General features: G+C 43.4%; 1 protein-coding gene across 2 annotated transcripts in view; it reads left to right on the top strand.

Moving 5' to 3' along the window:
• The window catches only part of SUSD1 (sushi domain containing 1), a 1,292,988-nt gene that overhangs the window by 797,887 nt on the left and 481,114 nt on the right, over positions 1-13,987 (top strand). For both annotated transcript variants that reach the window (XM_069630622.1, XM_069630623.1), the window contains exon 12: positions 492-671. In XM_069630622.1, coding sequence (XP_069486723.1) covers positions 492-671 — 180 coding nt within the window. The remainder of the gene's footprint in view (positions 1-491; positions 672-13,987) is intronic.

Below are 13,987 nucleotides of genomic sequence, written 5' to 3'. Positions count from 1 at the left end.
GTAGCTTTGTTCCGTGGCAACACAAAACACAAATAGGAAGGTGGCTTCGCAGAATCATCTGTGTAGATTGTGGTTGCTGGCGGCAGTTGTAAGCATACGTTTTCTATTCTGTGGCTACAGCAACCAGTTTAATTATGGGTCAATTCAATTCAAGAAAAATCCCATGAACTCCAGTGAAATCAGAACATGCCTATAATGTCAAGGTGATGAGGGCCTACATCAATATTTCCATAATTGTGGTGTTTCACAAAGATTGACATGTTTGCTTTGAAAAGGCCTCAACATTGCAGACATGTCCAATGACTGCTTGAAGACAGCTATTATCAAACAATGTCTTTCTGCAGAGAAGGGTTGGTATACAGCTTTGCATCCCTTCTCGTTCAATAGCGCATATTATGTTGTTGTCTGACTCAGAGCTACTACACTTTGCACTGTTATGGCACCTTAATTCTGTTACATGTAGAGAAATAACTGTTTTTATTCCATTTCAGAAGTGCACTGTGGCACACCACCAATGGTTCCACATACAAACATGATCTGGGATAACAGCACTAGAGCAGGGAGTGTTGTTCTATATGCATGCCAGAAAGGGTTTCATAGAACAGGTGGGAGGAACCTCTCTCACTGTACTTCAAATGGCTCCTGGGAACTTCCAGATGTCAAGTGTAAAGGTAATATTATATATGTATGATTTCCTTTGAGAAATATAGTAACCATGAACTTAAATACATTGTTACTCTCTAGAAATGTATATTTATCTGCATATTTGGTTCTTACTATCATACTATGGATATAGATAAACAGGCCAGACCAAGCCTGGGTTGGGATTTTAAGAACTTGTATTCTTGTTTTTATGTTAATTACTGGACATTACAAAATGTTATTGTAGGATTTAAAGACTTTGGACAGTATTGTGTTCACAGACCATCCAATTCCAGGATCTCTGTTCTGTAGTTAATTGCCCAAATTCTGCATGCTAACATACAGGGGTAGTAGGCCACTGGAACTCAATTGGCCCGGCTGCCACCTGATGTTCCTCCCCAAGTGTGGATGAGGTGGAATCCTGCGGCACCAATACTCCCACCAAGGCATGGTCTATCCTCCCCATTCTTTTGGTCATGCCTCCCTCGATGTCCTGAGGTAATTTATGCCTGGGGCGTGGCTTTGAGCTCAGTACAGTATACAGAGGTCTTTTGGGATAGGAAGGGTAACGCTATAGTATCTAGTAGGCCAACAGCTCAGATTTCAGATTAAAATCCAGGTAGGGGAGCAGGACCCAATGACATGATCTCAAAACCCTGCCAGACGGGCTTGCAATTTTCCCAGAGAAGCGGTATCGTAGGCAGTTTGGGATGACAACAACCTGGGGGACTCTGCAAACCTTAGGGAAGTGACGCTCCCTTCTCACATGTAAGGATTCAAGAAGAGAATTGTTTGTGGCGGCACACTCCACTGTTTACTTCTTGACACACTCCTGCCAGATAGGACACACAGTGAAACTGCCGCAGCCACCTTTTGAAACATTGCAGCCTTCATTGATTGTAATAAGAGCTATGGGGTAATGAACCAATGCCAGACCCAAATCAACAATATCTCAATGAGAGGTGTTAAGGATAGATAAGGGAATAATCAATCTCAGAGACTCATACAAGGGGAAATAATCGATCCAAAACAGCGTTAGAAAGAGCAGCAGAACCCCACAGCAATAAGAGGCTGTGAATCTTGAGTCAAATTTTTGGACTCTGTAAAGGAGATGTACTTGCTGATGCTCCCTTGCTACCTGGCAAGACTGCTGAAGCAGGACTACTGGAAGGACTGCTCCTTGTAAGAAGGCAGTGCAAGCCCAAAGAGCTTCTTCGCCTTGGAAGCCCAGGAGTAGTAAGGCTGGCCAGAAGGATACAAAAGCCCATAGCCCCTCCCAAGAACTTTGGGGAATTTGAAAGCCAGAGCCAAATGTTTCTCACCAGCGACCCCTATGGGAGACCTGAGGCCCATGTCAGGAGAATATAGGCTACCTGAAAAGATCCTGACCCAGTTGGCAGAAGGGGGGAATACCCAATAAATCCAAGGTCTTGTATGAGACCTGTTATGAATCCTGAAGGCCAAGGTCTGGGAAGAGACATGTTGTGAATCCTGAAAGCGAGGGTCTGAAAAGAGACCTATTTTGAATCCTGAAATACAAGTTCTCAGAAGAGACAGCTTGTGAATTATGGTGTAACCTAGGTCCAGGAGGAACTGTTGAGAATCCCAAGAGTACCAAGGTCCAGGAGTGACATACTGTAAATCTAGATCCTGGAAGAGCCAATGTGCAGGAGGGACCTGATGTCCAAACAGGACCATCTCCTATGAGAGAGTGACATAAAACCTGAAGAATCGAAGGGCTGGAAGAGGCCCATAAGTGATTGTGAGAAGGCTTATGGAAGCCTAAACGAGTTTTGCAAAGCCTGAATCCTGGGAAAGGTTGGGAAAAGCAGTGTGAAAACCAGGAGGCCTGGAAGGCATAACAGAGTGGTATTAACCGCTACCTACATCTCCGTAGAGGTACCATTCTGTTTTGTTGCAGTACAATAGGGACAGATTTTAAAGAGTAGATATATGAACTGTTTGCTTTGGCCCAAAACATTGGAACTTAGTTTGATTAAGGTAGCCAGGAGGTTATGGAATTAAACAAAGTCTCCAAACTAACCTTTGTTTCACCATTTAGCTTAGCTCATCCTGACAGTCTTATTGAGAAGACTTTCTTTAGTTGTAGATTTTCAATTGGTACCCGTCATGTGTTCTTCTACCCCTTACTCTGGATGTTCTGTTATTGAAATATATATACTGTTTGAAGCATTCTTTGAAATGTGGGGCATTGGAGGCATTGATACACATCATGCTCCAATCCACAAAAATCGGGTTTCTTCACCAGCACAGTCGGAAAGCAACATCCTCCGACTTGTCTCATATGGATATTGGAATATGCCCTCCTACAATTCTTCTTATAGGCTCTGTGATGTTGCTGTGTCTCCGCCAAGCTGTAGAAACAGTGTTTGTGTGTCTTTCAGGGTAGGGAGAGAGTGAATTGATTGGGTTTCTATTTCTTCTTTTCTTGCTGGGAAGTTTATGAAAGCATAATCATTTCCTTTCACTGGGGTTCTGATTTATGCCCCTTTCAATTCAACATCTGGCCCTGGAACTCCTTGACACCATGTCATGGGCTTGTTCCTCCTACTGTGAGTCCATCCTCTTCGTTCAGTGCTTGCCACAATTCCTGTTTTTGGTGATGCTTGTCTTCTTGTTCCTTACGACTCAATCTAGTAGCTCATTGGTACTTGATTTCTCTTGCTTCCCAGCATCGTCCCAGTTTATCTCCTTCAACATTCAGAATCTCCCTTTCTGCAAGCTGTTCTCTCCTGGCCCTTTCCATACAACAATATTCTTTTCTGTCACCTTTCTAATATCTCCCTCCTGTACTACCGCCCTCTCCTTTGTTTCAGATATCTCTCTCATCTACTTCTCTCAGGTGGTATCCCTCTGTTGCAGCCCACAAACACTCACTCTGTATCCTTCACTACAACCCCACCTCCTTCTCCAACACTGTATCCTTCTTCTCTTGAAGGTGTTTTTGTTCTTTCACAAAGGGCTTTCCCCTCCTCAGACTTCACTAAATCTCTTTTCTCTAAATGCAGCTCTCCCCGCATGTCTCTCACTGTACCACACACCAGTATCTGTTTTCAAGGCTCCATCTTTCCAAGTATCAACACTTTGGGTCTCCCATGTCTGCTGTCTTCGTTGTCCTAGCTCTCCCAAAGACAGGCAACACCCAAGGAGAAGACGACTGGATTTTAAAAGGCACCAGCCCTTACAGGGATTGCTTTTCATCATTGCTTGCACTTGGGTGGCGGGGGCTGGTCTGTCTCCTGATTGGGCAGTGCACATAATGTCATGTGGTTTTCTACGGGGGCTGCCTACGGTCATATGAGGGTCAGCAACTGTTTTGGATTCTTCTGTGGCTCTAGGAGTGTGGGGGGCATGGTTGTCAGCTTGCCTATGCTGCCTGTGTACAGGTTGAGAGGCTATGCATAATTAGAAAGTATCTGGGGTGCTCTTTCTTTCTTCCCCCCGTTTTTGTAATATTTATAACTATGTGCATATATTTGCAGCTCAACAAACATTCACTGCTGCATGCTGACTTTTCTTATTGGTTTGTGGACTTGAGCAAGCCCCCGAATCGGGAATCCGGATCCAGTCAGATCTGCAAATCCTGTGTGTGCTAGAAAAATGGCGTTTTCTAGATCCTTGGGCATTTGTGTTGCTGGGAATTCAAAAGGGTGCCCATGGCACTCCCAATGCAACCGTCTCAGGACATTAGGACTGTGACATTGTCACAATGGACATCTTTTAAAGGGCCAGTAGCATTCTGGTTTTACATGTGGCAGTCCCCTTATCACTAATGGGGACTAGGTGAGGGTGACTATGGGATCGTCTTTGTACCGCCCCAAGTCCTTTAAAAGAGTGCGCCTCCCCCAGCCAATGGATAAAGTCTGGTCCTCTTCTCCTTGGGTGTGGTCAGTCCTTGGGAGAGCTAGAAGGACAAAGACAGCAGACCCTGGGAGACCTGAAGGGTCTCAATCAGAAGAGAACTGGGCATGAAGCCTGTTAGTCCTGGTTAGGGATGTAACGGTATTACGGTATACCGTTAAAGATACCGTGAACCACTGAATTGAACAATAATAACCGTCACATTGTTTATACCGGTATACCGTTCATACCGTTAAGTGTGCTTTTCAATCTGATTTGGAAAGGCTGCAGTAAGCAAGTGCTGCACAGTCTTGGTCTTGCACTGTTGGATGTGCCGTCTGCCAAGTAGTTTCAGTTGGAGCAGTTTTTAATGCCATTCCATAAACCACACGTGCCTGACACAAAATCACTATGTTAGCAATAGGAAGAATAAATACAGTGCCAAGAAGGAAAAGGGTTTACTTTGGGTTGGCAGCTTTGGGGTTTATATATTTATAATGGATGTTTTCTAAACATATAACAATGGGGGATTTCCCTGGTTCTATCATTGAATTTACATATAATAAGTCACACTGCAAAATTTACTCATCTCTGTGGGTATTCCCTGCTGCCATACCAAAGGGTAGCATGTCCGTGATTACTGAACACCTTGTGGCCCGCAAGTAAACTTAAGGCTGTAACGTAAAGAGAGAGTGCGTGTGCGTGTGTGTATGCGCACAAGCGTATACTACCATCAGACTCCATTGATCTGTGGCATGCAGGTTATCAAGATGGCAACATGTTCATCTTCACCAGTGGCCAGTGGGGGAGCTAAAAGCCTAAATGACCACTTAAGAAAAACTATTCAGTTTGCTTTGCCAGTAGCAGCAGGGAACCCCCCGCCACCCCCCTCCTCTTCTCCACACATGTTTGTGTTTGGTGGAAGCAAGGGGTGGCATTTCAGTGGAAAGTATGTTGAAAAGCCCAATTCTGGCCCTGGATGCCTGGTTTTGTTTGTGATGATAAATCTGACAATTTATGACTTTTTAGAAAATATTTGTTAAGATTAGTTAACTCCACCTGCTATACCGCGATAACCATGATATACCGTCATTTGGCAAGAAGGTTATTGTACCGTCGTAAAACTAATACAGTGACACCCCTAGTCCTGGTCGATTTAAAAGTGGGAACAAGGAAGTGAGCAGGAGAAGCTGGTCCTTGGTCGAGCGGACACCCTACAACAGTCTGCGGTGCCCTCCATAAGAAGACAGAGACCCAATCTATGCAGAAGCTGGAGAGAAGCCTGACTCATCGGCTGCATTATGAACAGCAATTCTCGTATTCATTTCTTATGGCATTTCCATTGAGGTGACCTACCTACAGCTTATGCATTGGTAGAAATATTTCCTCTTTTTAATTGGTGGGGTTTGTGAAGAGTTGTAGTTTTTGTTAGAATTAACTTTTTTTGTCAGCTCATGCAAACATTCATCTGATATTTCTTGGTGGGGCTGAGGCTTGAACACGCGTTGTCATTTTTCACAGTGGGGAGTGCATATTTGTGAAGTGAGTGTACGGATCTAGTTAAAAAAGTATTGGTGCCAATGAAACAGATTCAATGACACTGACTAATGACATCAAAAGTGATAATAAAGTGACACCACATACAGGGTCATGAACATAGAATCGATAATGTGAGAATTCATGCACATTGTGAGAGTCTTCCTTTCATAAAGATATCTGTAGCGTGTTAACCGGCTTGATAGTGGTGGAATGGTAATGGGTCCCTGTGCTGTGGATCAAACTCTGTGTGTCCATAGCAACCAGTCTGCCATATTGGTTGCTAGCCCAAGAAAGTGGTTAGAGAAAAGCACCCCAAAAAAGTGCCAAGTATCAGTGGCGTGTATATTTATTGTCAAAATATAGATGCTTGTTGGCATAAAGGGCAACTGTTGGTTGTTCGAGTATGTTTAGGTAAGGTGCTTAAAATAAATATTATCCATTTACTTAATGGGTTTTATTGGTGCAAAGCAAACACGTGTTTCGCATTTCAGTGATTTTTTTTTAGGCATATTTTTTCAGGTTTATTTGAATCTGTTTTTGCTGTGGTTCGATGTCCCCTTACCAAACTGCAGCATGCTGCTGAAATAGCCGTCACTGCTGAATCTTTTATACCAATCACCTACCTAAAATTCAACACTAAAATCTGTGTACATCATTGAATATGTGCTTATTGCCTGCATGCTTAGTGTCTCGTTTGTCATGTGATCTTATCAAAAATGCTTAGCATGTATTTAATGTTTTACTTAATTGTTTATTAATTTGTATGGCGCTCCAAAGCCAAAGGTAACTGGGCGCAACAGAGAGAAGAAAAACATGAATACTTAAAAGCTTAGTTACAGAGTGAGGCACAAGATACATATGAAACATTACAGGTAGTTGTCTCGACAAAACAGTTAAAGAATATACATATATAGAGTCAGATTGGGTAAGATCTATAGGTGTTGGTTGAATAGAGGTTAATCTTGTGAGTCATTAGAGTGTAGCCATGTGAGAATATTCAGTCTGACGCTATTGTAGGATTGGTCTATTCTAATGTCAAGTGGGAGAGCATTCCAGTACTGGGCTGCCTTCACTGGGAAGCTGCTGCCACCTGTTTTTTTCAGTCTGAATTTAGGTATCTGTAGGCAGTAGGAGTTAGTAGTTCTGGTAGGGCGGGTCGATGTTTTTCTCACTATTCTTGCTGCCAAGTAGGGGGGTGGGCTACATTGTTGAGACATTTAAAGGTAAGTGATGCTGTTTTAAGTGAGATTCTGAATTTTGTCAATGATGTATTTGTTGGCTCCCAGATACAAGGCATTGCAATAGTCAAGTTTGGAGAGTATTAGGGCGTTGGCAAGGATGATGCAGCTGGCTTGGGTGACGAAGGCCCTACATGTCCTAATGAGCTTGCAAGTGTAGGCAGTAGACGATGCTAAGGAGTTCACTTGTTTCTTCAGTGTTAAGGTAGAGTAAAGGTGGAAACCTAGTGTTTTCACAGCTTTGGCAACTGTAATTATGTTGCCATCAATGTTAAATGAGGTGTAGTTAGGGCTGAGTATTTTTTTAGGTTGGTAGCGGATCCGAGGAGCAGGATTTCAGTTTTATCTTCATTCAGGCATAGGCCGTGAGTGGCCATCCATGCCTGAATGATGAGATATATTTTGTTTACGAAGGCCATATCAGAGTCGAAATTGCCCGAAAGGGGAATGAGGATCTGAGTGTCATCTGCGTAATTTTTGTAGGTGACACCCAGTCTATCCAATTTGTCAAATAGGGGCTTGGTAAAGATATTGTACAGAGTTGGCGAGACGCAAGAACCTTTGGGTACACCGCAAACTATCTTGATAGGGTCTGCTGATGCTAGTGTGGAGAAGACTCTCATTGTGCGGTTATCCAAAAAAGATTGGATCCAGGCTATGGTCTTGCTTGAAAAGTGGGCAGCCGATGCTAGGTGTTCGCACAGGACTGTGTAATCCACCAGAATAAAGGCCGCCAACAGGTTGAGGAGTAGCATGGCGGTGTTTCCCTTGTCTTTGAGCTCATCTGTACTTTGAGATCAATTAAGGTTGTCTCTGTGCCATGCTGCGGTCTAAACCCTGATTGGCGGGCACCTAGGAGCTGGTTAGATTCAAGAGAGTACTGGATTTGTAGGTATGCTACTCTATCTATTATCTTGAGGAGGAAAGGTACCATGGCCTGTAGTTAGTGGGAGTAGCGGGGTCTAGGGTTTGCTTCTTGAGGAGAGGTAGAACCCATGACTCTTTTAGGTTGCTTGGGATAGTGTTAGTAGAGAAGGATGTATTGATCAGTTTGGTTATGAAGGGGGCTATGTCCCTTGCTGCATCCTTAATTAGCTGGGCTGGGCAGCTGACACCGTCACAATTGGATGATTTGAGGGATGCGATAATCCTTTCGGTTTCCAAAATAGAGATTTTTGCAAATTTAAATGGGTCAGGGCCTGGTAAATTAGTTGTCGTAGGGCTGGAGAGGAGAGGAGAGGAGTGGAGTCCCGTTGGGAGTTAGAGATGCTTTTTTTAAGGAGATTTTAGTTTGGAGTGTTTTGATTTTATTTGTTAGAGCATTTTGGATGCTGGTGCACCATTGTTTGTCTTTGGCTATGTTGTCAGGTGAGGGTACGGGGATTCCAGCTACCTTATGATAGCAAATAGTTCCTTGGTGTTGCAACTTGCATTACAGATTCTTTCATTAAAGAGATTTTTTTTTGTGAGTAGGATTTCTTTTTTGTAGTGATTAGCAAAATGTTTAAGTTGCAGTTTATTTTCTTCAGATGGGGTGTGTCGACATTGAGATTCTAGTTTCCTTTTTTGCATTCTTAATTCTTTTAAGTGGGGGGTGAACCAGGCATTTAGGTGTGCTTGTTTACTTTTTTGTAGCTTTAGAGGCGCAATATTGTCTAATGCTTTCTTCATGGCATCATTGTAGCTTTCTACCAGGAGCTCAGGATCCAAGTTATTGGGAAGAGCATTGATAGTCGGGAGTAGCAATGGCAGGAGATTGTCTGGAGTGATATTGTTTTTGGCTCTAGTGGGTAGAGGTGGTGCCATAATTTTCTCTTTGGTAATTTGTTTATTCAAATGTAATGCAAAGTCTATAAGGTAGTGGTCATTCCATTGTTGGGGGGGTAATTTTGGTGATGGTAGTATCACAGTTTAAGGTAGCGACCCAGTCCAGGGTCCTTCGTTTATCGTGTGTTTGGGAGAGAACTGTTTGTGTTAGGCCATGTTCAGCTAGCATAGTGGCTATGGATTGGGCTGGTCTGTCATCAGGGTCATTGAATCCTAAGTTAAAATCGCCTAGTAATAGGATTTGTGAGGAATCTTTTGTGTTGTTGGTTGGCTAAGAGGCTGGATAGATCCTTCTCGAAAGTCCCAATGGGGCCAGGTGGCCTATATATTAGGTAAATTGTTAAAGATAGGCAATTTGGCTGTAAGCAGTTCGCATGATTTGAAGGGAGGTTGAGCTAGTAGTCTTAGAGCAAGGTTAGTTTTTGCTATAATGGCCAGTGCACCTCCTCTGCTGTTGGGTCTGTCCATTCTGATTAATTGATAGTTTTGAGGAATGGCTAGAGAGAGTGCTGGACCTGCTGCTTCGTGCAGCCATGAGGTCGAGGTTTTCAGAGGAAAGGGTGTCAGCTATTTCAGTGGCGTGGGCCACTAAAGATCTGGCATTGATCAAGGCTCCAGATAATATGGTTGTGTTAGGCGTATTCTGGATTTTTGTTGGAATCAGTTTCGGTTGAGTAGTGTTGTTGCAAGGTATAGTTAGGTTGGGACATGGCTTAGGGTACCGTGAGGTAAGTTTATGTTGGGTGTTAAAGGCTTTGTTACTATAGCATAAAGGCTCGTAAAGGCGGGGTAATCTAGCTCAAAGTCTGTGGTTTCTGTCCAAGGTAGGACAAGGTGCGTATTTAGAGAAGGACATCATTGAGGCAATACGTGGTATGGTGAGGCACAACAAAGGGGCCACCGGAGTCTGGTTAAGGCACTTCGTAGTAGGTAAGTAGGAATGGTAGAAAATGCGGTCTAGCTCGGTGTAGGCAGGGGGCGTATGAGTGAGGATAGGCTGGTCGCGTATGGGCTGAGGTAGGAGGGCAATTCAGTGGTTGGCAGTGGGCTGTTTAAGGGGGGCACACAATAGCTGACCATAGGCTATTTCAAAAGGGCACACAATAGCTGGCAATAGTCTGTCAGGAGGGCACACATAGCTGACAGTAGGCAATAGGCTATTTCAAAAGGGCACACAGAAGTCAAACATTAATAGCGGACAGTAACATTAATAATTGAACTTATATATTGCTTGACCACTTTCTTTTTTATTTAAAAACACCATATTTTTGCATTTGATGTTACCCTCCGCCTTACAATTTCAGTTTTTAGTTAGAAAACAAATCGCAAGCATATCATTTTTCCTAAAGATTTCTTTAAAAAAACACCTGTTAGAGCTTATTTTGGCTGACTGTTCCAGACGTTAGGGCACGTGACACTCTGTCAGTCACGTACTTCTATACATTTTATAGCAGCACTACTAAAACGAAAACCTTTCTGAATCGTCACAAGCGGGGTGTTGTAGGGCAGGCAGCTTCTGTCCCGGGGTCCCAAAACATTTTAGTTAATCATTTTTCTCCTGTGCCGGTTTTGAAAAAGATGGTCTGTGACTGAGCAGCATGCACAAAGCGCTGCCGCTCTTCACACTCACTACCCACTCTTCACACTCACCAGCCCCTCTTCACACTCACTAGCCCCTCTTCACACTCACTAGCCCCTCTTCACACTCACTAGCCCCTCTTCACACTCACTAGCCCCTCTTCAACTCGAGATGACGAGGCAGTGTTAGCTCAGCCTGCAAAGATCAGTTTCGCAGCTCTCTTACAGAAACCTTGCTTACAGCTGGAAAAACCTGCCTCCATATGCATATGTGAACAGTGAAAATGCGTTGATGTGGTGGTGTAGTTTAAAGGTTTTCAAATCCAAAAGGCCAGAGGAAAAATATTATTTTATGTGGTACAAGTGGTTTCAGTTACAGTAATGTTGTATCCCCATTCTCCGAACCACACGTGTGATCATGCAATCCACTTATTTTAAGGAATACAAAAAATGAATTCAGTCTAACATAGGAAAAAGACTTCTGTTAGGGAAGGCCGCTGTGCAGTTTATATATAACGGAACATTCCGAATGCATACTGCAAAGGGATATTTCCCTAGTTCAGCATTATGTTTGCTTAATATGAGCCACCTTGTCCATGAATGCCACTAATGTCTGTGTGTTGTTCACTGTCTCCCCCCGCCATCCCCCACATCAAAGGGTAGAATAAGGTGTGCATATGTATTCACCACCAGCCTCCTTCAATCTGTAGCTTGCAGATTATCAACACGTATGACTGTTTTTCAGTTGAACGTGCTTTGAAATGCCTTGGGTGCAGGGGTCAAGTGCTAAAAATATAAGTGGGGGGTGGGAGGGCTCATTAAAAAACGCAATGGGATGTGACGTCGCCAGAAATTAGCATAATAAGGTGAAATATGTACATTTCATTAAATTGGCTTTGCATAACCACCCAAAATTCCTTTCATAAAATCAACACACAGAAAACCAAGAGAGGATATTTTCTTCTAATAGTGTTTTTGAAGACGTTAAAACTTGTGCATGTTTTAAACTCCAAGAACCAATGCAAATGTTTCCCTTGGAACTTGCAGTACCGAAATGAGACATTTCACCTTTAGTGGGTTGTTTTTCATCAGGTCATATAGTGCAAACTGACTTCTGTGGTTCGATCTCGAGGTTGGCTTTAATTCACAAATTCAAAGAGGGCATTCAATGTTTCTCATTTTAGCTGGGGGGGACTGAGTCCACCCTCTGAAAAAAGTGGGTGGACTCTGTCCACCCGCCTGTACCCTCGACTTGAGCCCTGCTTGGGTGCTGTTGCAGCATGAGCGCAGTGTCTCTGTCCTTAGTACTACAAACAAAACACATGCTTTCTGACCAAATCCACCATTAGAGGGGCTAATTAAAGTGAGACTTCTACTTTCCTGCCATTGTATACATTTTCATAACTGTTGGAAGGGCACAATTTGTATTTTGTCTGATAAAGTTAAATGGGGCCACCAGATTAAATTAGACTAAATTGATATAAAAATACAACTTGTCGGTGCTGTCCTGTTATTGTTATGGGTCTTTCTGATGATAAGTACCCTTTTTTAGCAAGATAATATTTATAAGTGCAGTTAAATACATGTGCAATACCTCGATAACCACGGTATACCGTCATTTGGCAAAAAGGTTATCATACCATCAAAAATCCATACCATGACACCCTCAGGGGCAGTCTCTCCTATCTGTCCCCAAATCCTAGATAGGTGGCGCACCAGCTCCTACTAGGACTAGTCACCCCAAGAAAGACATCGAGTGGTGATTGGAGGGCAAGTTCAGCTAAATTCGATAGCTTTAAAAAGAATTCTAAGCAAAGTGGAATTGCCTGGACTTTTTTGTGCGATTATTTTTAAACACTTCCAGCCCACTGGTCATGGCCCTTCGGCTGTATCCACTGTCCACCTCCCATCTCACTGTAGGTGTCCAAATACTTTTTATTCTTTTTTTTTAAAAAATGTTTTCCTATAATAGCAGTGTACTGCAATAGCCGTGGTTATCAGGGAAAAACTATGAAATAAATGTAACTCAACAGGTGCCCTTCTTCTGTCATGCTCCCATTACTCCCCTACTCATGTTTCCATCCCTAGCCCTCTCCAACCCTTGTTGTTCCATGTGACGCACTTACATTCCAGATCTCGTTTTCTCTAGTAGCCGTGGTTATCCACCTCAATAACCGTGGCTACAAGGAAATGTTTGTGCTCTTAAATTCATCTCTAGCCTCCCTCGAAACTGCCCAATTTCACATGGTGCCATCTTCCCCGCTCCCACCTCTAGCATGATGCCATTGTATCGCTGTATCGTTGTCCTTCTTCCAAAAGGAATTTTTTGGCCTTTTTGTTTTCTGGCAGCTGTGGGTATAGCCACAGCAATCTCTATCATCGAAAAAAAAAAAAGAAACGGCAGCTTTTTCATTTCTGAAAAGCCCGTCTGCTGCAATTCACCATGGAAGATATCTTTATAATTTTGGGGAAAGAGGGCACCCCTTTTTCCGTCAAATATTGAAACTACTGGACGCAGTAACCCCAGGACTCCCCCCAACCTGGAATTTGAGTCAACGCTTCCTGCCCTAGTTGTTTCGTACCTGATCCAATTCGGTCCTGTGGTTTGGGCTGTGTGCTTGAGCACAAATGTGACTTTTTCCTCTGTGGAAAATGAATGGGGACTAGGCGGAAACTGTGTTTTTTTTGTTTTTTTAATAACTTTTATTTTTTTTTACTGATCCTTCCCCATATTTCATGTCTGGGGGTAGGCGGGTCTTCAAGAGCCGAACTAGAAGACCACCTAATGTGGTAATTGGAATCACTGCAAACACATGACCCCCCACATACCAGCGACAGGTAACCCTCTTAACTCCCACACACTACTTCAGGGGTAGGTCAGGTTCTGGCGCTGCCATGGTAGGCCACACACCTCTGGTTGAGAGGGTTCCTTCGGTCTGGCGCTGTCACAAAGACAAATTGAGGGAGAGTAGAACTGAATAAGTGTGGGTAATGCTCATAAGGCTCAAACTAGTCTTTGTCAGGGTCATCACCCTGAAAAAAGGCAAAGTAGAGTTTGTGGTCAGGCTGGTTGTTAGAGCCCCAAAACAATGTAACTTACAGCTCATTAGTGACCACTGCTCTTTAATCTTCATTTATGTGGTAATGTTCTCTCCCAATACATGCAACTGTTGATTTCATCCCGGTTGGTCTTCGAAGCATTTTCAGGCTGTCATCGTTGTGGCCCCTTGCCAAGGCCAAGTTTGCACCAGAACTTCTCAACTTACCCACTGGGCTGGCATTTGTCCAGTGATGATTCACAA

This window comes from Ambystoma mexicanum, chromosome 6q (assembly GCF_040938575.1).
Source record: "Ambystoma mexicanum isolate Mex_15411 chromosome 6q, UKY_AmexF1_1, whole genome shotgun sequence".
Classification (NCBI taxonomy): domain Eukaryota; kingdom Metazoa; phylum Chordata; class Amphibia; order Caudata; family Ambystomatidae; genus Ambystoma; species Ambystoma mexicanum.
The sequence above is the reverse complement of the archived record's forward strand: the minus strand, read 5'-3'. Positions and strand labels throughout refer to the sequence as shown.